Genomic DNA, 24,580 nt, shown 5'->3' with positions numbered 1-24,580 from the left:
GGGGAGGAGAGGGGAAGGGGAAGGGAGGCTAAGGTAGGGAATAGGGAGTAGGGAACTGGGGGAGGCCCCGATGCGTCGCCACGCAAAAGTTGCTGATTTCGCCCCCCCCTTGCGTGAGTTGCCCCCAATTTTATAACATGCGCGCACTGGCACGTGCATGTTATAAAAATCACGTGTCCATGTGTACGCGCCGGGTAGCGCGTGCATTTTTTAAAAATCTACACCTAAATGTCATCTGCCATTTGTATGCACAGTCTTCCAGTCTCACAAGGTCCTCCTGCAATTTCTCAGAATCTGCTTGCAATTTAAAAACTTGGAATAATTTTGTGTCATCTGCAAATTTGATCACCTCACTCATTGTTCCCTTTTCCAGATCATTTATAAATATATTAAAGAGCACTGTTCCCAGTAGAGATCCCTGAGGTACTCCACTGTTTAATTCTCTCCACTGAGAAAACAGACCATTTAATTCTACTCTGTTTCCCATCTTTTAACCAGCTCACAGTCAACATGTTGCGACCGTCACTTCCCGACGGCTTCACTCCGCCTACCTTTCCTTTCTTGCGACTCCTCCTGCTCCTCATGGATGCCTGGCTGCCGCGGCGTCTGCCTGCCGTCCTCTCCGGCATCCCTGGACTGGCTTGGGCGCTGCCTCCTGCCATGTTCTTCAGGTACCTTAGGGCGCTTGCGCTGCGCAGCCCTCATTCTTATTTCCTCATTGGCGCGTTCCTCAGGGGCGTCCCCCTGTGATGACATCACGCTGCCCAGATATTTAAGCCTACTGTTCATTGCTAGCCTCTGAGTTAGCAAGGTTGATCTTACGGATGGGATTCGCTCTCCGGACCCAGCTACTCTGCTCCAACTCCCATTGGACTCTTTCTGCTAACGGGGTACCCACTCCTCGGGGACCTCATTGTTTCTTTCAGGTCGCTGTTAGGTAACCGGTACTCGCTCCTCGAGGGCCCATGTTCCCTGTCCCGCTGCCTGCATCTATCTCCTACAGACACCATCAGTGAGTATTATTATCATCTACTCCTCAGAGCTGTCTCCCTGGAACCAGGTACTCGCTCCTCGAGGGCCTGCCCCCGTTCCAGCGCCAGTGCCATCTCCTACATGGAACCGCTGTGTGAGTACTTTGCCAACAAGTCTCTCTAACTCCCTATCTCGGGGCTTCTCCATACTGGGGACTCTGTGAATGTTCTGTTGTACTCACTTTCTCAGTTCTCCCCACTACAGCACTGCTACTGGAGGAACCGCTGTCCCAGCGCCCTGGGGAATACTAGCCCAGCCAGGCTACATCTTCTACTCACTAACGCCATCTCTGATGGCTTCTCAAACTGTCTAAATAAAGAACTATCTGTGTTTGTGTGTCCAGAGCTGAGCCTGACCTGTGGCCCCTCACGGGACTTCCCCCCGTGGGCATGGTCAGCTGCCACAGTGTCCAAGTGTCCCCCCAAACCTCACTAACTACCGTATAACACTACAATAGGACATTTGCTCCTTCCCCGTGACTTTTTTATTCTCTTAGGAGTCTCTTATGAGGGACTTTGTAAAATGCCTTCTGAAAATCCAAGTACACTACATCTACTGATTCACCTTTATCTACATGTTTATTAACCCCTTCTAAAAAATTTAGCAAATTGGTGAGGTAAGACTTCCTTTGGGTAAATCCATGTTGGCTCCGTCCCATTAAACCATGTCTTTCTTTATGTTCTGTCATTTTGTTATTTAGAATAGTTTCTATGATTTTTGCCAGCACTAAAATAAGACTCACCAGTCTATAGTTTCCCACATCACCCCTGGAGCCCTTTTTAAAGATTATTATTACATTGGCTACTCTTCAGCCTTCAGGTACACTAAACAATTTTAATAAAAAGTTACAAATTACTAATAATAGATCTGACATTTCATTTTGTTAGTTCTATCAGAACTCTGGGGTGTATACCACCTAGTCCAGGTGATTTGCTACTCTTTGTATTGTCAATCTGCCCTATTATAGGCTCACCATGATTTGTTTCAGTTTCTCCAAATCATCACCAATAAATACCATTTCTGGCATCATCTGCAGCAAACACCAAAGCAAAGAATTAATTTAGTTTTTCTGCTATGGCCTTGTCTTCCTTAAATGCCCTTTCAACCCCTCAATCATCAAACAATTCAACTGATTCCCTCACAGGCTTTCTGTTTTGGATGTATTTGAAAAAAATTTTATTTTAAGAATTTGCCTCTCAACCAGCTTCTTTTCAAATTCTTTTTTTGTTTGCTTTCTCAATGTTTTGCTATTTAACTTGACAGTGCTTATTCTCTTTCCATTTTTTGAAAGAAGTTCTTTTGAGTAAAATAGCTTTCTTCACCTCACGTTTTAACCATGTCGGCAGTTGTTTGGTCTTCCTTTTAAATGTGTGGAATACATTTGGTCTGGGCTTCAAAGATGATATTTTTAAACGCTGTCCATGCCTGCTGTAAACTCTTACCCTTTGCAGTTGCTTTCAGTTTTTTCTAACCATTTTTCTCATTTTATTATAGTCTCACTTTTGAAAGTTACATGCTATCACAGTAGGTAGCATGTAGATTTCCTTAGTGGGCTCCATCCAGTTATCATGTCAAATTTGATCATGTTTTGACAACTATTGCCAAGTGTCCCCAACACAGTTACCTCTCACATCAAATCACATGTTCCAGTGAGGATTAAGTCTAAAATAGCGCCCCCTCCTGTCGGTTCTTATACCAGCTGCTCCACGAAGCAGTCATTTATTTTTATCTAGAAACTTTACTTCCTTAGCATGTCAATTACCCCAGTCAACACTGGGGTAATTGAAATCACCCATTGGTACTGTTTTGCTAATTTTGTTAGCGTCCCTAATTTGTGCTAGCATTTTATTGTCTGTCTGTTCATTCTGGCCAGGTGGTTGGCAATATAGCCTAACGCTGAACTCTTTCTCACCTATCCATAAAGATCCACAGTGCATTTCTGTGATATTTGCAGAGACTGTGAGAAATTGCAAGAGGATGAAGCAAAACTGGGAGACTGGACGTGCAAATGGCAAATAAAATTTAATGTAGACAAGTGCAAAGTGATGCACTTAGGCCCGGATTTTAAAAGGCCTACATGCGCCGGGCCTATTTTAAAAAGGCCTGGCCACACATGTAAAGCCACGGGACGCGCATATGTCCCGGGGCTTCGAAAAATGTGCGGGGAGGGGGCGGGGTGGAGCAGGGTCAGAGGTTCCCGGCACAGCGGCCATTTGCCACTGTGCTGGGGGATCATGTGCCGGCAGGTTGTCAGTGTGCGCAACCTATGCCTGCCCAGAGGCAGGCGCAAAAAGTAAGATAAAGGTCGGGGGGGGGGGGGGGTTAGGGGAAGGGGTACGAAGGTTAGATTAGGGGATTGGGAAATTCCCTCCCAGGCTGCTCCGAAATTGGAGCTGCCTGGGAGGAAATGGGGAAGGCCGCGGGGGTCGGCTCACTCAGGTCGCACTAATGTGCACCCCCTTGCGCGCGCCGACCCCCAATTTTATAGCATGTGCGCATGTTATAAAATCAGGTGTCCATGTGTACGCGCCGGGTATCTCGCGCACATGGATGCCCGTGCGTACCTTTTAAAGTCTACCCCTTAGGGAAGAGTTACCCAAATTATAGCTACAAAATGTAAGGCTCCATATTAGGAGTCACCATTCAGGAAAAGAACCTAGGTGTTGTCGTTGAAAATATTTTGAAATCTTCAGCCAAGAAAGCAAATAGAATGTTAAGGATTATTAGGAAAGGAATGGAGAATAAAACAGAGAATATCATAATGCCTCTGTATCGCTCCATGGTGCGACCTCATCTTGAGATTTGTGTTCATTTCTGGTCACCACATCTCAAGAAAGAAATAGCAGAATTAGAAAAGGTTCAGAGAAAGGTGACAAGGATGATAAAGTGGATGGAACAATTCCCCTATGAAGAAAGGCTAAAGAGGTTAGGACTCTTCAGCTTGGAGAAGAGACGGCTGAGGGGGGATATGATAAGAGGTCTATAAAATAATGAGTGGAATGGTACAAGTAAACATTAATCAGTTGTTTATTCTTTTGAAAAATACAATGACCAGGGGACACACAATGAAGTTACTTGGTAATACATTTAAAAATAATAAGAGAAAATCATTTTTTACTCAACGCATAATTAAGCTCTGGAATTCGTTGCCAAAGGATGTGGTGAAAGTATTAGTATAGCTGCGTTTAAAAACGGCTTGGACAAGTTCCTGGAGTAAAAGTCCATTAACAATTATTAAGGGAGAGTTGCAGAAATCCACTGTTTATTCTTGGGATAAGCTGGTTGGAATCTCTTTACCCATTGGGATCCTGCCAGGTATTTGTGACCTGGATTGGTCACTGTTGGAAACATAATGCTGGTCTTGATAGACCTTTCGTCTGACCCAGTATGGCAAGTCTTATGTTCTTATCATAATACCCTCTGTCAGTGATTAATGCTGCCCGTAATCAACCATCAACCTCGATGGCTGGAGGTATCAAAACTATAACAATCCCAGCCCTATGTAATGTGCTCTTCACCTATCTCCTACATGGTAATGCTTAGTATTTCAGCCAGCCCAAAGTACTTCCATTGCTTAAAGTCAATGTGGGAAACGGAGGCCATGGGGATCATTTTAAACACAACATTCCATGACCAGTGGAACTCCTACTAAATAAATATCTTAAATCATAGCATATGGGATGGGGAGAAAACCTGATATCACTCCATTAACAGCCACTCTGCTCTCTGTTTCCTTTAGCTTTCCATGGATGCGTATTCTGTTAGAAGGTAAGGTACTACAATGAAAGGTAATTTTTTAAAAGTTAAACTATTAACTCTTTCAGCAGATGGCATGCATTTGTTGCACAGAGTAACAAGTTTGATTTGTGTCTTGCAGCCTTGTTGTACCCCCACCTTCTGTGGATTCCCAGGCCTCATCTCAGACATGGCACCCTTTTCCATCCTCTCTGATGCCTGCAGGTTGGTGAATCACCTGCTTAAAATGCACTTGCAATTGGTAAATGAATGTCTCTTCTCACCAGTGGCTAATCTGAGGGCGATTGCAAACATAATTTACTGTTCTTCTTGCTCCAAGATATTTGATAATATCAGAGAGGACCCCCTACTCTTTTAGGGTCTAAGATTGTGCTGTTTCCACTATCGACTTTTGTCTGGCAGATACTTGCTCTGATTGCGATGCACTAAATCAAGTCATGAAATGGCCATAGAGTTCTTAATAAGAATTGAAAAAATGTGGCTATGGATAATCAAAGGAACCACAGAATTGTATCAAAAATGAATGAATGAACGGGCTTCCTATTACTGACCTGAGCCTTTTCATTTTCACTTTGCCACTACACTCTTCATGATAGCCACATGGTGCTCTGGACTGGAGGGTGGATTTATTAGCCTGAATGTAAAATTAATTTATAGATAAACAGCCCAGTATGTCTTGGTGCTTACTTATGGTGTAAGACACTGTACCTCTTCTGACCTTTCTATACCAGAATGTCTGACTATCTCTGCCCTCTCTTCAATTCCACTAACAGCTTTTATCATGTTAGGACTGGTTGTCTTGACTTTAAAAAAAAAAAAAAAAAAAAGACAATAGCAAAGGTATTTATCCGTGTTAGGCTCAAAAAGTGCCAGTAAGATCAAGCTGCAGCCATTCCAGCTCCGATCAGCTTAGCCGGAGGTTAGATGTCCTTGGCCATGGCTGCATTTGACATTTTTTTTTCATTCTTTGTTTTGATCCTAGCAGTTTTCCCCTGCTTCTTTGAGCTTCTAGTCTCTGTTGGGTGCTCTGAGAGGAGTGTGGCAACTCAACCCTCTCCTGAAAAATAAATGTAAAAAAAATGTAGCGGTTGCTAAAATTGATAGTCCATTGCCCTGAAATCCATTAAAACAGCCTTTCCATTCGAAGCTTCATGCCAAACTGACAAATATGCATCTGATAAAAAGGAAGCAGGGTTTTGTTGCCAAACATCCATGGAACGATAGTGACATCCTGTGGACACACAGGAACGCAGATTCTGGCATCTATAACCTCAGCTAAAACATTCTCTGTTCATCAATAGCATTATTCCTTTGGAAGCTGTCATGCAGTCTTGGTGCCAAAAATGTTCTGACAGATCACTCACCCTCAGGCTCTTGCATATATGCTCGAGTACTAATATCTAAAAGTGAATTGGGATCCTGTTTGAATTCTGACCTGAAGGAGAGTGCATTAGCTCTTTAAAGCTAGTCAAGAATAAAAAGATATCACCTGGTATATATATATATATATATATATATATATATATATATATATATATATATATATATATATTTGCTTTGATTTGTTAACCTTTTATTTCTTGAATGAAGAGTATAAAGCTGGTCATAAGATTTGCTACTGAACTCGACCTTTGAAAATAATTATTCAATATTCCCTTATCTGATCATGCCTGCAGAGTCAAATACTGTCAACATCTGCTTTTGTAGGCTAAGAAGCTGATCTTGCGTGTGCCATCCACAGCAGGCCCGTGGCCAGGCCCTCTTACCCCCGTTTGCCTGCTCCAGCGCCTGGTTCTGCTTCTCTTGCGGCCATGGACCGCCGCCTCCGATCCCGGGCCGCTCCCCATGCTCTCAGCTCCACAGCGGATGCCTCTGTTCTCTGGTGGGCCTCCCCACGTGGTCTGTGGGGAGACGCCGCTGTCTCACGCCGCACCCCTCCCTAGGCGTGCGCGCACATCTGGTCTCCCTTTAAAGGGGTCGCGGCAGGAAACCACCCCATGGCCCTGGATGATGATGTCACTGGGTCCCGGTATATAAGGCCGGACCTAGCCACTGCTTCTTTGCCTTGGCAACAGGTCTCCACGCTAGTCATGTGCTTAGTTGCTTGTTCCTGCGTCTCCTCCGTGTTCCTGGATCCTGATTCATCTGCATTCCTGTTCCTGATTCTGGTACCCGTTCCTGCTCCTGTGTTCCATGTCTACCCTGCTTGTTGCTACTGACGGACTCTTGGCTTTGACCACTGCTTCATCTGACTACGCTACAGCTTGTCTCCTGGCTTTGACCACTGCTTCGTCTGACCACACTACTGATTGTCTCCTGGCTTTGACCACTGCTTCGTCTGACTACGATCCTGCCTGTCTCCTGGTTTGACCTTTGCCTTGCCTGACCATTCTCTAGCTGACTTCTGGTATTGACCCACACTTGTCTTGCCACTCTTCCTTACCTGCCGCCTGCCCTGACTTCAGCTTGCTCTATGACATTCCTCTTGTCTTCTCTCTGGACTTGGTCTCTCAGGCTTCGGCCTGTTCTTACTCGGGCGCCCTCTGTCTGCTTCCTGTTCTTATTGGCGCCCGGGTCTCCGGGAATCCGCCTCATCCAGATCAGACCACCTACTCCTACTACCACTGCTTGCCCTTAGTTGACCTCCTCGTCGTCCAGAGAAGACCTTGGACAGAGGCCCACCTAAGTCCAGTTGGCCCCGGTATCCAAGGGCTCAACCTGCGGGGAACGAGGGCTGGTATTGGTGAAGCTCCAGGCGGCCTCCGTCAGTCAGCCATCTCCGCCTGCCGACGGTGGGGACCCGTAGGGCTTGCCCTGCGGGTAGCGTCACCCCCACCTCAGCCCAAGGGTCCACCTCCTGCACAACAGCTGATGTGCTAAACTGAGCAAAAGTTGCAGTTTTCAGACAAGTCCTCTGCAAATAAGTCTGATAGAAAACTTACATACAGAGGCTTCCCTATGGATAACTTTGCAATAAAGACAACTATATCTCAATGAGGCAGTTATCTTTTTAGAGAAAACTGGTCTGGGAAGACCTTTTCACACATGTTTTAGCACTTCATACATAGTTAATGAGCTGTTTTGCATGAATGTTCATTGCAACAGCTCATTCTTTGCTTTTGCATTTCATTTTGTAAGTGTTAACTTATACATGCAAGTCCACTTCATATATATAAAGGGACACTGATGCGCCTAAGCACCAAGTTGCTGTTTTTATGTGTGAGGTAGACTTTTCAAAGTGCATTTCAGTACATTGGCCTCTTAACAGGAAGAGACTTGTAATCACACCTCTCCCAGTCCAAATGTATTTCCATCTCTGAAACCTTTGTGGGCGTTAGGTTGATAAAACTTCTAATGATCAAAATATTTGTGCTTTGTATGAACAAAGAGATCCCTCAACTAATTGGATTCTAAAATAACACACAAATGAAATAAACAAAGGCATATTATCCTAAATGTGTTGTAACAGGCAGAAGCAGAGCAAACTGTGTTCAGATTGAAATCCAGAGGGGAAGATTTTTAAAGTAAGGCTTTCTTTTACAGTTAATGGGAAGAGTGATGCAAAACGAAACTCTCTAAATGCAATGACCAGTGATTACCTTCACAAATGCAGAAGTATTGCTTGCTTTTCATAAAAGTTTTTGATTCCTAGAGGTCTTGTCTGCTGTGCTCACTCCAGAGGGCATGCCTAGGCAGCTCCCTGTGGAAGGCCACCCTTGGCACTGGTCAGTGACCAGAACTTGCTGCTGGCTCTGCCTCCCTGCCTAGGCATCAGCACATATGCTTACTGATCCCGAAATATAACAGTTTATATCACTATTATATTTAAAAGTGAATTTTCAAAACATTACTCGCAAAAATTAGCATATATGCATGTAAGTAGCCTCTACTCACATACTCCAATTTTATAAAAATTGAAGAGAGGTCACGTGATGTGATGTGAGCGACAAGACATGCCTTGCTTCGCTCCAGGGCCCCACTCCTCCTCACCATTCTAATTGCCTGCTCCAATGTGGTCCAGCACCGCTGCCTGGGTGAGATACCCTTCTACTACCTGCCTGCCATCCTTCCCGTGTCCTTGGCAATATTTTGGGCACCGGATGGCCGCTAAACTGGCCCGAGAAGAGTCGTCTGTCTTCCAAGATGGTGGCAGGCGCCAGTAATCCTCCTTCCCTGAGAGCCAGCAGTGAAGACCTTAGCGATGTGACTGGTACGATCCTGCAGGCCCTAGATGATAAAATGGACACTATCCACGAGCGCTTTGATACTCTACAATCACATTTAGCAGCAAATACAACCCGATTGGGGGAAGTGGAGACTCATTTAAATGATGTGGATGACGGGTGAGAACACTTGAGCGTGCTTTCAATGTCACAACAACGTCCTTAGCGAAAGTTTCTGACCGGCTTGAGGGCTTAGAGAACTGATCCCGGCGGAACAACTTCCGCTTCATCGGGTTGCCGGAATCCATCGCAGATGGGGACCTTTGCCTTACCCTAGAAATCTGGCTCCCTCGAGTGCTGTGTAATAAATTTGCTGTTAGTTAGACTGCGGAGTTAGCAATCTGTTATGACTGGCTCCTAAAGAAGGAAGAGTCAGCAATCTTGTAGTGTCTCATGTATCGTCTTGCTAAGGAGTAGCAATCTGTAATGAATCTGATATAGTTGTGGGTGGGTCCCTGGGCCGGTGGCAGATGACCACACCCCCGGGAGGATATCCCGAGAGGGACCACTGGCTAGGCTTGAGTATGGAGGCAGACACACATTAGTTCTTTTATTAAACAGGTTTTTGAAACCACCAGAGGTGGAAGTAGTGAGCTGATATGCCCGGCAGGGCTGTAGTCCCTCAGGTACTGGAACAGCGATCCAGGATGGCTGAGCTGTTGAGAAACTGTAGAAAGTGAGTAGGCAGAGTAGGCAGAGTTCATGAACAGAACTAGATGACAAAAACTCACATAAGGTCTCACGGAAGCTCAGGAGCTGGAAAGGTTTAGGCCCTTGAGGAGCGAGTACCTGGTTCCAGGGAAAGCTATGAGAGAGCGATGGTAACTCACAGTTGTTTATAGCAGTGATAGCTTCCAGGCAGTAGAGAATCTTCAGAGTGTCCAGGAACATGGGCCCTCGAGGAGCGAGTACCGGTTCCTATCTGTAATCTGAAAGTAAAGAAAAAGAGCAAGGCCCCCAAGGAGCGGGTACCTCTGGTAAGATCAAGGAGGCAGAGTAGCTTGGGGGGAGTAGTCCGTAGGTAGCGAGACACATTCCCATAACCAACCCCTTGCTAACTCAATTAGACAGTGAAAAAGAGACCTTTAAATACTGGAAGCGGATGATGTCATCTCAGGGGGACGCCCCTGAGGTTCGCGCTCTTGCTGGTACTTCAATCAGAGTGCACGCGCGCCCTAGGTCTTCAGGCAACATGGCAGAACTGCAACGTCGAGCCGGTCCGGGGGACACCGGAGGGAGATGGCAAGGAGATGCTGCGGCAGCCAGCCGTCCATCAGACCTGGAGGGAGTTGCCACAGAGGTAAAGAGGGCGGAGTGAGGATGTCGAGCAGTGACGGTCGCAACACGTTGGCCCTGCCTGCCATGCTGGGGCCTATAACAATCGAGCGCGCACACCGGCTAGGTAGACGGACTCCTGACTCAGGCTGTCCCCGACCAATAATCACAACATTTTTTAAACTTCCTGCAGAAGGACGACATTTTGCGCAGCTACCGCAGGCAGGGGGCTGTGAAATACGAAAACCTCCTGATCTTGTTGTTCGCTGATTACTCTGCCGCCTTTTCTGCAAAGCGGAGGGAGTTTGCCTCGGTGTGCTCGCTGCTTGTGAAGCACCATATCCGATTTACTTTGCAGTTTCCAGCAAAGTTAAGAGTGACATTCCAAAATGCCTCCCACACCTTCGACTCTGCTGCTGAAGCTCAGACCTTCTTCAACCCTTGGCTGCGAGACTCCAGTTCACCTATGAGAGCCGTGGACTGATCTCATTTTCTTGAACCTCTGCAACCAGCACAATAAGGGACCTTTTGTTTATCTTGGTGATTTTTTTCTGTGGGTTTCATATTGTATTATAATGTCTCTGCTAGCATATTTCCAAATTTTTCCTATTTATTCCATCTGAGAGACCATTTGGTTGCTGTTCCCTTGATTGTTTAATTGGGGAGTGCGGCCCCGTCACATATTACAATGACCTCTCTAGCTTTTAGCTAGCATGTGATTTAGGAAGGAAACCGTGGTTGTGTTTCTTTTGTTGTTCATAAATGGGATTGGGTACTTGGGGGTGAGGGAGGGAATGGGGGGGGGTTATAGAGAGAGAGAGGATTTTGGAAGGCTCGTGGGCTTTTTCTGGGTTCAAAGTTTCATTTATATTTTTTCTGTTTCGGACGGGACTGGGCCTAGGCTGGGGGGCCCGGACCCGATTTATGTTTCAATATTGTCCATTTGATCATGACTTTTCCCAGTTCTTGTTATGACAGCTCCTGCTATCTGTTGTATTACTTGGAATGTTGGGGGTTTAGGCTGTGGCACCAAGCGTTATAAATGTCTTCAAGCTTTGCGACGCTGGGGCACATGGGCACAGGTGGCCATGTTACAAGAGACACACCTCGACACCTGAGAGCATGATAAATTAAAGAAACAATGGGTGGGTGGGGTATATTTTTCCAAATGACAAGGTATAAAAGTGAAGCAATTGAAACCCACACAAAAATTGCAAAACTTCACAAAGTCATATCTTATTCATCCTTATTACATGGATACTCATGGATGTTTAAAAAATGGAGGAAAAAAGACCTCAGGGCCTCATGTTATGTTCTAAATAGAACTTATATCGTGGATGAGGTAATTTATAATCATTGGTCTTTTAGAAAAACCTCCAGCCTCCAAAACTTCTTTATTCAATCAAAAATTTTTTATTTAATCCAAAAAATTTTTTTTATCCTGTTCATTTTTTTGAAATTTTCTTTAAAAATGTGCATAGATACTGCATGAAAATAAACAATTCAAAAATAGGCAATGAACGTTGCTCAGTATTGAAAACTTTTTTGAAACCATTGTAGATTATTTCCGGACATGATAAAGATTCAACTTATTTGTGTAGGGCATTGGAACAATGCTATCATTCTGCCGGATGCATATTGGATCTGTTCATTGTTCTTAAGCTGACATCAGCTGATGTTTCACCGTGAGGCTGCTTCAAGGCAGTTACTATATGAACACAAAATCCATATTGAACAACACACATTCATGGCAACTTGCTCAAATAATGCTTTTTAAATCTTTACATATCCCCTAGATCACAACATTTAACATCCAAACAGTTCTGAATGCAGTCTACGACTGGAAATGGTGATTGAAATCCAAAAATGCCAGCGCATGCGCCCTATATTTATATCAGTATCCAACCAATCATCCTTCTTATACTGAATACCCAAAAAAACATAGGGGCAGATTTTTAATCTTACGCGCGCGGGGTACATTTGTGCGAGCTACAAATGTACACCCGATTTTAAAACATGCGCGCGCATGTTATAAAATCCAGGGTCGGCGCACACAAGGGGGTGCACACTTGTGCACCTTGCATGCGCCGAGCCCTAGGGGAGGCCTGATCACTTTCCCTGTTCCCTCCGAGGCCACTCCGAGCGGCCTCGGAGGGAACTTCCCTTTCGCTCCCTCCCCACCTTCCCCTCCCTTCTCCTATCTAACCCACCCCCTGCCCTATCTAAATCCCCCCCTACCTTTATTGCAGGAGTTACGCCTGCCTCTGGCAAGCGTAACTTGCGCATGCCGGCCAGCTGCCGGCGTGCCAACCCCCGGCACAGCCGCTGTGCCGGAGGACTCGGGACCGACCCCGGACCGCCCCTTTTTCAAAGCCCCAGGACATATGTGTGTCCTGAGGCTTGTGCGCGCCGCCGAGCCTATGCAAAATAGGCTCGGCGCGCGGAGGGGTAGGTTTTAAAGGGTTACGCATTATGGGGCAGATTTTAAGAGCCCTGCTCGCCTAAATCCGCCCAAATCCGGGCGGATTTAGGCGAGCAGGGCCCTGCGCGCCGGTGAGCCTATTTTACATAGGCCTACCGGCGCACGCAGAGCCCCGGGACTCGCGTAAGTCCCGGGGCTCCAGACCCGCCCCCAGGTCGCGTCCCGGCACGCTAGCGGCCCGCTGGCGCGCGGGGATTTACGCCTCCCTCCGGGAGGCGTAAATCCCCCGACAAAGGTAAGGATGGGGTTTAGACAGGGCCGGGCGGGTGGGTTAGGTAGGGGAAGGGAGGGGAAGGTGAGGGGAGGGCAAAAGAAAGTTCCCTCCGAGGCCGCTCCGATTTCGGAGTGGCCTCGGAGGGAACGGAGGTAGGCTGCGCGGCTCGGTGCGCGCCGGCTATACAGAATCCATAGCCTTGCGCGCGCCGATCCCGGATTTTAGCGGATACGTGTGGCTCCGCGCGTATCTACTAAAATCCAGCGTACTTTTGCTTGCGCCTGATGCGCCAAAAGTAGGCCAAATCGCGCGGTTTGAAAATCTACCCCTATTAGTGTTGAATACATGAAGGAAACCAATCAATCTGCAAATTTAATCCCAGTGGGGGAAAACTCTGTAATTTATAGATCCATCTGGTTTCTTGTTGCAATAGTCTCTTAGCTTTATCTCCACCTCTAGTGGTAAATTTAATTTGTTCCAAAATAGTATACTTTAAGTCACTGAATTTATGTTGCATTTCAATACAATGACTGACTATGGGTGCATCTCTTTTCATGGTTTTCAGGCAACTTTTGTGCTCTGCTAATCTTATGCGGAGTGATCTAATCATTTTGCCTACATAAACTAACTTGCAAGGGAAAATTAAAACATAAACCTCAAAGTCAGAGTTGCAATTAGTGAATGCTCTTAAAGTATATTTTTTAGAATCTTTAGGATTGAAGAAAATATCACCTTGCATCATGTTTCCAGGCTGGAGGTTTTTCTAAAAGACCAATGATTATAAATTACCTCATACACTATATAAGTTCTATTTAGAACATAACACGAGGTCCTGAGGTCTTTTTTCCTCCATTTTTTAAACATCCATGAGTATCTATGTAATAAGGATGAATAAGATATGACTTTGTGAAGTTTTGCAATTGTGGTGTGGGGTATATTTTTCCCAGTCAGGTACTCGCAAAGTAGGGAGTCATTCTATTAATTGGGAAACAAGTCCCCTTTCGTGAGTCTAAGATAATCTCAGATCCTGCGGGGCGTTATTTAATAGTAGAAAGCACTATATTTGGTCACCCTATAGTGTTTTGTAATATATATGCTCCAAATACCTATGATCATGCTTTTTTTTGCTCACATCGCCACCTTGTTGCTAGCCTATACTGATACATCACTGATGTTGAGCGGTGACTTTAATTATGTCCATGATAGGCATCTTGACCGCTCCTCCTTCAGCGGCGGCCCAGCAATGAAATCTGGCAGAAGTATTGATTATCTCTGCCGGAATCTGGAGCTCGTCGATATTTGGTGAGTACTACACGCAGGGGATCGGGAGTACACTCATGTATCCCGAGCACGCCACTCATACTCCCGTATTGATTAGCTTCTGCTTAGCGAGAGTTTAGTGACGCAGTCTCAGGATGCTCAAATTGGGCCTCTTATTATTTCCGGTCATGCCCCCGTGTAGATTGATATATTGGGTTTTCGACCCATGGATGGTGATCGGCTTTGGCAAATTCGCAAACATTTATTTTCCGATCTGGATTTCCGTGATTATCTTAAATAAAAATGGGAGTTGTTTTCAGAATCCAATGCGTGTCATCAGGATTGTCCCATTTTATTTTGGGAAACCGCTAAGGTTGTACTGCATGGTGAATTTATCTCAAATGTTGCTGCTCGTAAGAAAGCCTTAACTAAGTCGATACTCACCCTTGAAAAACAACTCTCCATCACAAAACGAGCTATGGAAATAGACTCTACCCCAGCACATAAAGCCGCCTTTTTATCAGTATGGGCTCGCTAAATACGCTCTTGCATCCGCGGGCAAAAAAGGGGATTATGTACTATAAATTTAAGTTATATCAATTCGGCAATAAGATAGGGAAACCTTTGGGGAATCTGGTTAAACGGTGAACTGGAAATAAATTTATTCGAGTTATTAAAGAAGCTAAGGGGACACTGGTCACCTCCGGCAAAGCGATATGTCATGATTTTAGGGATTACTACCAAGCCTTATACACAGCACAACCTGTAGATGCGCAGCAGATTCAGGCCTATTTACAGTCCATCTCTCTCCCTAAAGTATTTGCTGAGTGATTGGCTCAATTAAACCAATCTATTCAGCTGCAGGAAGTCTTAGATGCCGTCACATCCTCTAAACTGTCCAAGATGCTGGGACCCAATGGCTTTCCCTCGGAATTTTATAAAATTTTGGCTCCACAAATAGCCCTTCCCTTGGGAGAGATGTTTAAAACATTGATTTACAGACCTTTCCGCTGACACCAAACCAGGCGATGATCACGGTATTGCCTAAGGAGGGCAGGGACCTACAGCTTCCCACTTCTTATCATCCAATATCTCTCTTAAACTTTGATGTTAAGCTTCTGGCCAAGATTATGGCCACTCGGCTGGCTAGGATCATCTCTGCCCTCATTGGGCAAGACCAAGTGGGGTTTGTTCCTGGACTCTATAGCTAATATCCGTAGGCTCCTAGCATCTATGGAGTGGAGTCATCTCCATCAGATGCTGTCCCTTTTAATGAGTTTAGATGCAGAAAAGGCCTTTGATAGATTGGTGTGGCCCTTTCTGTTTCAAACCTTACAGGTGTATGGCATAGAAGGTTTTTTTACATGTGCCATTCACACTCTCTATAGTAATCCCAGGGCCATCCTTTATGAGAATGGTTATCTTTCAGATGATATTTTCTTGGCCCGAGGTACACGGCAAGGATGCCTCTATCCCCTTTACTTTTTATAATGGCCTTAGAGCCCTTATTATGCCGTTTGCGACTTAACACCGACATTTGGGGAATTGCTATGGGAACAGGAGTGGGATCCTCTTCAGAATTTAAACTTGCAGACTTTGCAAACGATATCCTTTTACACTTAACTAATCCTGTGTTCCCTGACTGAGTTGCTTGGAGAAATCTCTTGCTATGGCTTACTAGCCAGGCTAAAACTAAATCTGGATAAATCAGAAGCGTTGCCACTCTCCCAGGCTACACAACAACTTTGGGGGGCAGATGTTCCCATGCATTGGGTAGAAGAGCCCATGAAATACTTGGGGGTCCTTTTGCACGCTGATCTGAGTCGTATTTATCAGATTAACTTCAATAAGCTGCTACACACTATCGGCCGGATTTTAAATGCCCTGCGCACGTAAATCCGGCCGGATTTACGCGCGCAGGGCCCTCGCGCGCCTATTTTGCATAGGCCGCTGGCGCGCGCAGAGCCCCAGGACGCACATAAGTCCTGGGGCTTTGTAAAAGGGGCATGTCGGGGGCATTGCGTAAATGACGTGGCGTTTTGGGGGCGGGCCTTATATTCAGTCACTACCTCACAAGGTGCAAAGTATGCTTCTGAATGACTTTTCTGGGACTATTTCCTCGGAACCCTCTTGAGGACCCTTCCTGTAGCCTTCCGGGGGGAGGGGAGGTGTTACTGTGGGAAGCTGGGGATTTTGTATTGTTGGGGCACTGGTCAGAGTAACCCAGTGTTCCCGAGTTGTTTTTCTTTATTGCCTGTTTGTATTCTGAAAATTAATAAAACAGATTTAAACATAAAAATTGAAATGCATGTTTTCATTTTCATGCATAAAAAAGGGCATTCCAGGATGGGGTCAAGACGCCCACCACATAAGTTATTTTAAAAGATACTTACGTGCATACTTTTTACTCGTGTATTTTTACACCTGCTAATTATCTGGTGTAAGTTTATTGTGTAGTACTGACTGGGTGGAAGATCAGCTCTCACTGAACCTGAAGGACTGGGCAAACTGTTAAATTTCATTTACACATGCATGTTTTAAAATTGGCTGACTTATGCATGTAAATCAGGATTTTTTGCGAGTAAGTCCTACTTTACTTTTACATGGAAAAATATACGTGTTCAATGCATTTATATAGATGGTCTCAATACATGTATTCATATGTAAGCGTACATATGCACATAAGGCCCTTGCCAGCGGGCTACCAACTTGCTTCCCAAAGATGGGAGGACAAGGATGCAATCCCTCAGCAGGAATACTCTCTGGACTGTGGTGTGATTGTAACCTCTGGCTTTTCTAGGCATAGGCAGGCCACCTCCCCAGCCTTTTTTTAGGTGAGTCTGCAGTTGGAGAATGTAGTCAATGAGGTTCTGCCTAGGGTTCCCAAATCTTGCGAGCTATGTCAAAGGGGATCAGAGGGAACCACCATAACCAGGCAGCTTTGTGAGTTGGCAGGTAGGGCAGGGCTAGCAATACAACTATACTTGTTTATGTAGGTCTGGCCAATAGAACTGTGCCGATATTTTCTCCTGGGTCTTTTCCTCTCCCAGGTGATCCCCCTAGAAGGTGGCTATGGGCTAGATGCATGACCCTCTGGTGGTACAATTTGAGAACTTCCTTTTGTGACTCAGTAAAGTAAGTCCCCTTTCATCACAAAATAAGGAGGAATAGGGTTTGTAACCTGGGCCCCAGGAACTAACTTTCCATCCACCCTTCATATATGCTTCTGGGCCCACTTAAAGGATTCATCCTCCCTCTGGAACTGCCTGAAACCCCGGGTCACCCCCCTTTTCTCACTCAAAGGGCCAGGTAAGACATTCTAGGTGGATTGCTGTTCTTCCCCTGACTCCTACCGTCTTCTCGGCTGCCTCTAAATTAGCAACATAACTGTATTTGTCCTGTCAGCATTGCCACGATATTAAGTCGGAGGAAGTACAGAAAAGCAGTATTTCTGCTTTTCTGTACTTCCTTTTTGGGCTCCTCCAAAATTAATGCCTGCTTGAGTCAGGGGTTAATTTGGGCAAGTAAAAATGTGCACGTCAGGCACACATTTTTTTTTTTTTTTGCATCTAGGGGAATAGATAATAGCCTCATCAACATGCATTTACATGTGATGAGCACTATTACCTACATGTGCGATTGGACGTGCTAACCCCCGTTTTATGCATCGGCCTGCTTGACTACTCCCAGTGAGTAGATTCCCCAAATAGGTAGCCCACCTCTCCCCTGGCCAGCCTGCCAATCAGGCTACACAATCAAAGTTTTTCAGGAAACCATGTGGGTCTTCTCCTGGGGACATCTTAAATAGTGTCAGTGACTTGGGAGGTGGACTAGTTACAGGGTTTGCACAGCTTGTGCTATCTGGATTTGCACCGTTTGCCTGCTGCTGATCAATTTACGTTTGCAGGGCATTCTGTAAGTATTGCTGCCCTATAGCAAGGACCTGGATCACCTGCTCTATCATCCCTGCTTACCGAGCTGCCTCCAAACTACATACCACTCCAGGGAAAGGAAAACCAAAACCTGCTGGCCTTTACTCACCGCTTGACCCCTGACTTCATAAGTGGGACTTGGCCTGTTCTGCGAAGGCTGGGTGCGTGGAATTGGTAGGCCCCAGGAAAAAGAAAAAAAAATTTTTTTCTGGGTTTTTATTTTCTTCTGCTGCTGTGGCCTCTTGCTTATGCTTCCCACTTAGGCAAGATATCCCACTGTTCCCACCATATGTGATTACTTGGGCGATGGCTTGGAAATAGCCAAAGAAATAAGGAGGCAGATTCTGGCTGTTCTTTAGGTGCAGTTTATTTACAGTGGAAAAATTAAAATCAAAACAATCAGTGCAGCTCACCTTAACTTAACACAGTCCTTAAATGTAACAGGTCCCCTGCTCCCTGGAGCCTGCTTAACCTTTCTAGGCACTGTTATACTCTGGTGTAGGGTTTCTTCCTTCTTCCAGGATTCCCTGTGGATCTGGATCTTAAGGAGGACCATGTGAGATAGCTGTGCTCAGTCCCTTAAGGTAGTCTGAGGGAGTTTCCTATAGACTCCCTCACAGCATCATTTTCCTGAAACTGAAGAATACTTCCTTTATTGCAAACTCCAGCTATTTTTTTTTTGTTGAATGTTATTTGAGTTGTTTTATGATACTGTGTTTTAATGATAACGTTTTATGTTTTAATTACTATGTATGTATGTGATGAAAACCACTTTGATCTAACCCCACTGAAGACCACAGCATATAAATAATTTTAAATAGATAAAATAAATAAGAATAGGTACTGGATAAGTAGGTTTAGGTGTGGGCCTACATTGTTTTGCTTACATTCAAAGGGATCCTTTTTTTCTTTTGCAGATCAAAATATTTGGCCATGAGATTGCCACGAGAAACTGAAAACATTTCAGAGGCAACAAAAACAGAACTGAAAAAGAGATTATCTATTGCAATCAGAAGAGGAAGAGAGAGGCTCATTACGAAGCCCAGTTTTCATCAGGGAGGTCATTTGGTGCCGTTACTTATACCTGTACACTGAAATTACTGAAGGGGGAAATACCACAATGACAGATCAATGTTGTGCGGCACCATTTCTTCACCTCTTGTGGCTAAACGACTATCCAAAATAGTATGATTAATTGCTTTGCCTTTATACAGATGTTCAGCTAGAAAGGAAATCTATCTTATGCCTATAAGAGCTACAAGAAAGTTCAAAAGATAGAACTCCAGACTTTACTGAAACCATTCAGGTCATGCCCAAACTATTACTGTCTGAGACATGTTTTTATTAAATGGTAGTATAATAAAAGTTAAAACTGAAATCACCAAAAATATTTAGTTCTTGTAATATTTTGCAGATAGAACCTATCATAGCTGCAGTGAATACAATCTGTGTAACTTTGGCAATCTTAAATGACTTACCATAGCTAAGATGCAACAATCTTTTGTCCAGAATAAAAATTATTTGGCTTATCCTCCTCTGCACTGTTTCAGCTACAAGCAGATTTTCAGAAGCAACTAATTGATAGTATGCAAATGTGTATACATGTTTCAGATAACAGCAGCTACAAATTGGATAAAGAATAGTTACTACCCATAGAAAGATTTCACTGAAATAAAATTTCAATTTGACATAAAATTTTCTCAATGTGAAGCATGAATAGTATTGTTTAAATTTTAAGTTATTGATATTTTTTTTATATCTCTATTTAAAGACACAAACAGAGCACCAACATCAACATAAATCATATGTAAAAGAATGATACAATCAGGATATCCACAAAAATTAGTTACATATCTATTCTGTAGTATATATATATATATATATATATATATATATATATATATATATACACACATACATACATACTACAGAATGTCATTGCATTTGATAATATTTGGCATATATATATTAGCAACGGAGACAATCTAGTATACCATCTGGTTAAAACTGTTCTAAGTATATGTTGTTTAACATATTGTATGGACCCCTATGGTTTTATATATATATATATATATATATATATATATATATATATATAAACTGCTATGGGCCTTATATTTTAAAAAGGCCCGGTAATGCACGTAAAGCCCCGGGACGCATGTAAGTCCCGGGACGGGGTCAGGCTCCCAGCACAGCGGCCATATTTCCAGTGGGCAGGCGCACGCAACTTACTTCAGCCCCAGGGCTGAAGTAAATTTTGAAACAAAAAGAAAACATCAAAAAAGGTAGGGTGGAAAGGGGGGGGGAGTGCAGTATGGCTTGGAGCAGGCTCGACGCACGCAAGGTGCAGAATTGTGCACCCCCTTGCGCACGCCGACCTCACATTTTATAACATGCACGCGCCTGCGTGCGCATGTTATAAAATCGGGCGTACATGTGTGCGCACCGGGTAGCACGCACACATGTACGCTGCACGCGCTGCTTTTAAAATCTACCCCATAATGTAGTAGTGAAGGGGATCATAATGCCAATTCTCTCCTGAGTTACATCTTGAACTGTCCCCCAAAATATTCGAATAAGCTGACAATCCCATCACATATGAACATAATTTGCTGAGACTTCACAGCCTCTCCAACATAAAAGAACTTGAGCCATTAAATCTAGCAAAAATCATTGGAAACCTCTAGGTATGATGTAAAAGTTTGAACATGAGCTCTCTCACTTTGTTTCTTCTTGATAATTTTAATATATTAAACTAGATTTCATGCCAATCATCTATATCCAAAGTCAAAGAAAGATCATTATTCCAATGATGAATTAAGGACATTGGAGGATCAGGATCACAACTTTATTTTATCAAATGTATGTAAAGTCACAATATCAGTTTCATGTATTTTGGTTGTGTAAGAAAAAGCAAGTTTGCTTACCATAAACGGTGTTTTCCGTAGATAGCAGATGAATTAGCTATGCTGTCTGGGTACGTCTTCTGTGCCACTAGGTGGCGGAGCTCTCTAAGTCTAGTAAAGTCTTTCAGCTAGGCACTCCCTCTTGTACTCTTCCTGGTTTGCCTGAGGCTCCTCAGTCCGTATCTAAGCAAGGTAGTATGCCAGTTCGGAACTGTCCAGGGAGGCAGGAGGGTCAGCATGGCTAATTCATCTGCTATTTACAGAAAACACTATTTACAGTAAGCAAACTTGCTTTTTTCACGTAGATAAGCATCTGAATTAGCCATGCTGTCTGGAAATCCCCAGCTGTCGTATTGAGCAGAGTCATATAAGTGTCATTTGTTTATTGTTGTGCTCAATACGTGAATTATAGGCGGACAGTTCTTATGAAGGTTTCTTATATATAAAACATGTGCTCTTATGTAGAATTGTCCGGCCCATGTGCGCATCATCCCTCGTCTGTTTATCTAAACAGTAATGGGATGTGAAAGTATGTAGTGATGACCAAGTCGCCGCTTTGCAGATGTCTAGAAGAGGTACCCTATTACAGTACTTCATGGATGTGAGCGATGGATGTGGCTATTGCACGAACCTGATGCGCCTTAGGTGTTGAAGATAAGTGTTCTGAACGTTTTTGGTAGCAGAACTGTATGCAATTGGATATCCAGGAAGATAATGTTCGTTTTGTCACTGGAAGTCCTGATGCATTCGGATTAAAAGAGAGGAAGAGTTGTGAGGGTCTGCTAGCCTTGAGGGTGCGCTGTTTATAATAGGCTGTCCAGGGTGTGGTGCTTTCGCTCATTTTCTTTGTTATGAGGCTTTGGGTAAAAAGTGGGTAATGTGATGGTTTGGTTTAAGTGAAAACTGGAAACCACCTTTGGTAGAAAACTTGGATGTGTGCATAATGTCACTTTGTCATGGTAAAATTGCAGGTAAGGAGGGTAGTGAACTAAGGCTTGAAGCTCACTAACCTGTCTAACCGATGTTAGGGCAATCAAGAATAGTACTTTCCAGGATAGATATCTTAGGTGACAAGATTCCATTGGTTCAAATGGCGGTAGAATTAGTTGTTCTAAGACTATGTTTATGTTCCAGGGCACTGGAGGTTTCTTGATTGGGGGGCGTAAGCGCAACACCCCTTTCATGAATCTGGATACTAGAGAGTGACAGGATATGGGCTCACCATTCAAGGGCGTATGATAAGCTGCTATAGCACTTAAATGTACTCGCAGAGAAGCGGTCGCTAGGCCTTTCGTGTAAACGAAGGTAGGTTAGAAGGCGTTTTGGTGGGCAGTTAAGTGGATCAATACCCGTCGTTTCACTCCAACATGACCACTTTCTTTGGTAGTTTAGCCTAGTGGATAGTTTCCTAGAGGATACCAAGATGTCTTGGAGTGGAGGAGCAATGTTTGTTTTGAAAAGGGAGCCGTTCAATCTCCATGCCATGAGGTGCAGGGAGGAAAGCAGAGGATGAAGGAGTGATCCGTTCTCCTGTGTAAGTAGTTGAAGGTTGTTGCCCAGAGGAATAGGGTCTATTATTGATAGTTGTATGAGATAGCTGTACCAGAGTTGTCTTGGCCAGGCTGGTGCTATGAGAATCAATTGCGCTTTGTCTTCTATGCATCTTTGAACTGTGCGAGAAATTAGTGGAATTGGAGGGAATGCATATAGTAGGCCTTGAGACCAGTCTAGGAGGAAAGCGTCCGGAGCTAGTCTGGAGGTGCTTGAGTATACTGAGCAGAAGGCTTCTACTTTCCTGTTGCTTTCTGTCACAAACAGATCGATGCAGGGGAGACCCTATATGGAAAATATGTGATCCTTTGTCTTCTGATGTAGCTCCCATTCGTGGGGGTTTGTCTGCTCTGGAGTTGTTGATTCCTGGTAAGTAAGTTGCTTGGAGGTGAATGGATCTGTTTGGTGCCCATTCCAGGATCTGTATCGTTTCTTTGCACAGGTTCCAGGAACCTGACCCTCCTTCTTTGTTTATGTAAAACATTCATTGTGACCTGATTGTCTGTGTGGATCATTATAGTCTGTTCTTTTAAGAAGTGTTCAAAGGCTCGAAGGGCATTTTGTACTGCTCATAGCTCCAATAGATTTATGTGTAGGTTGCGTTCCTTCGTGGACCATAGTCCCTGAATTTGAAGATGATTTAGATGAGCTCCCCAACCTGTGGGAGAGGCATCTGAGGTGAGTACTATTTGATGTCGAGGCGGTCTTAGAGGTGAACCCATGGTTAGTGTGGATGGTAGTAGCCATCAGTGTAGATCTTTCCTCATGCTGGTTGTTATGTTTTTTGGGGTCAATAATGGATACAGGAATTGAGTCCATTGGTGTTTGAGACCCCATTGAAGATGATGCATGTGTAAACGAGTGTGTGGAATCACATACATCGAAGCTGCCAAATGACCCAGCATGGTCATAATTTGATGGGCTGGAACCGTTCTGGCATGTAGAAGAGTTGTGGACAGTGTGCGAATAGCAAGTGCCCTTGGGTGTGGCAGGAATGCCTTGTCTTGAATGGTGTCAATATAGGCGCTATTCCTCTGGGCAACAACCTTCAACTACTTACACAGGAGAACGGATCACTCCTTCATCCTCTGCTTTCCTCCCTGCACCTCATGGCATGGAGATTGAACGGCTTTGGGAGCAGAACATGCTTGCCTTGTGATTGAGGGGAGAAGCGAACAGGAACATGTCCGGCGTGCCCCAGCGACGGAATAGGTTGGCTGCCACCGCCGGGTTCAGGGACCACTTGTGAGGCAGGAAGGACCGGCTCAGATGGTCTGCCAGCGTGTTCAGGTGGCCCAGCAGGTATGTGACCCATAGGTACATCCCACTGGAGAGGGCCCAATCCCAGACCTGTATCGCTTCTTGGCACAGGGGGAAGGAGCCCGTGCCGCCCCACTTGTTGATGTACCACATCGTCACCTGGTTGTCCATTCTGATGAGGACGACCTTGGAGGACAGCCTGTCCTGGAAGGCCCACAAGGCGAACCGGATCGCCCACAGCTCCAGAAAATGTATCTGGCAGCGGGACTCGGCCGCAGTCCAGAGGCTCTGTGTACACAGGCCGTCCGCGTGGGCCCCCCACCCCTGAGGCGAGGCATCAGTGGTGAGGTTCACCTGGGGTGGCGCAGGCTGGAATGGGAGCCTGAGTTCCAGATTGGACCGGACCTCCCACCAGGTTAGGGAGAGACGAGAGAGGGTCCTTGACTGTCACCGGTGCTTCCAGATTCTGGGATGCCTGCCGCCACTGGGGCCGCAAGGCCCACTGTGGGCCCCTCATGTGGAGGCGGGCCAAGGGAGTCACGTGGACCGAGGCCGCCATATGGTCCAGCAGGCAGAGCAGCAGATGGGCCAGTACCTTCTTTATGGTATGAACGAGGGTAGCCAGTGAGGAGAGGGAGACTGCTCAATCCCTGGGCAGGAAAGCTTTTGCTTGTGCCGTATCCAACCTG

General features: G+C 44.9%; 1 protein-coding gene across 6 annotated transcripts in view; it reads left to right on the top strand.

The window, feature by feature from the left end:
• Positions 1–19,857, top strand: part of LOC115096549 — a 44,746-nt gene extending 24,889 nt beyond the window's left edge. For 4 of the 6 annotated variants that reach the window (XM_029611318.1, XM_029611317.1, XM_029611315.1 and 1 more), the window contains 3 exons: positions 4,772–4,800; positions 4,910–4,992; positions 19,092–19,857. In XM_029611318.1, the coding sequence (XP_029467178.1) occupies positions 4,772–4,800; positions 4,910–4,992; positions 19,092–19,111 (132 nt within the window). In that variant the 3' untranslated portion in view covers positions 19,112–19,857. Of the gene's footprint in view, positions 1–4,771; positions 4,801–4,909; positions 5,030–19,091 lie in introns of all 6 variants that reach the window. The other 2 variants (XM_029611316.1, XM_029611314.1) reach the window with 1 other exon arrangement.
• The last annotated feature ends 4,723 nt before the right edge of the window (positions 19,858–24,580 follow it).

The sequence above is a fragment of the Rhinatrema bivittatum genome, chromosome 8 (assembly GCF_901001135.1).
Source record: "Rhinatrema bivittatum chromosome 8, aRhiBiv1.1, whole genome shotgun sequence".
Lineage (NCBI taxonomy): Eukaryota > Metazoa > Chordata > Amphibia > Gymnophiona > Rhinatrematidae > Rhinatrema > Rhinatrema bivittatum.
Note: the sequence above shows the minus strand (reverse complement) of the source record. Positions and strands in the feature narration are given on the sequence as shown.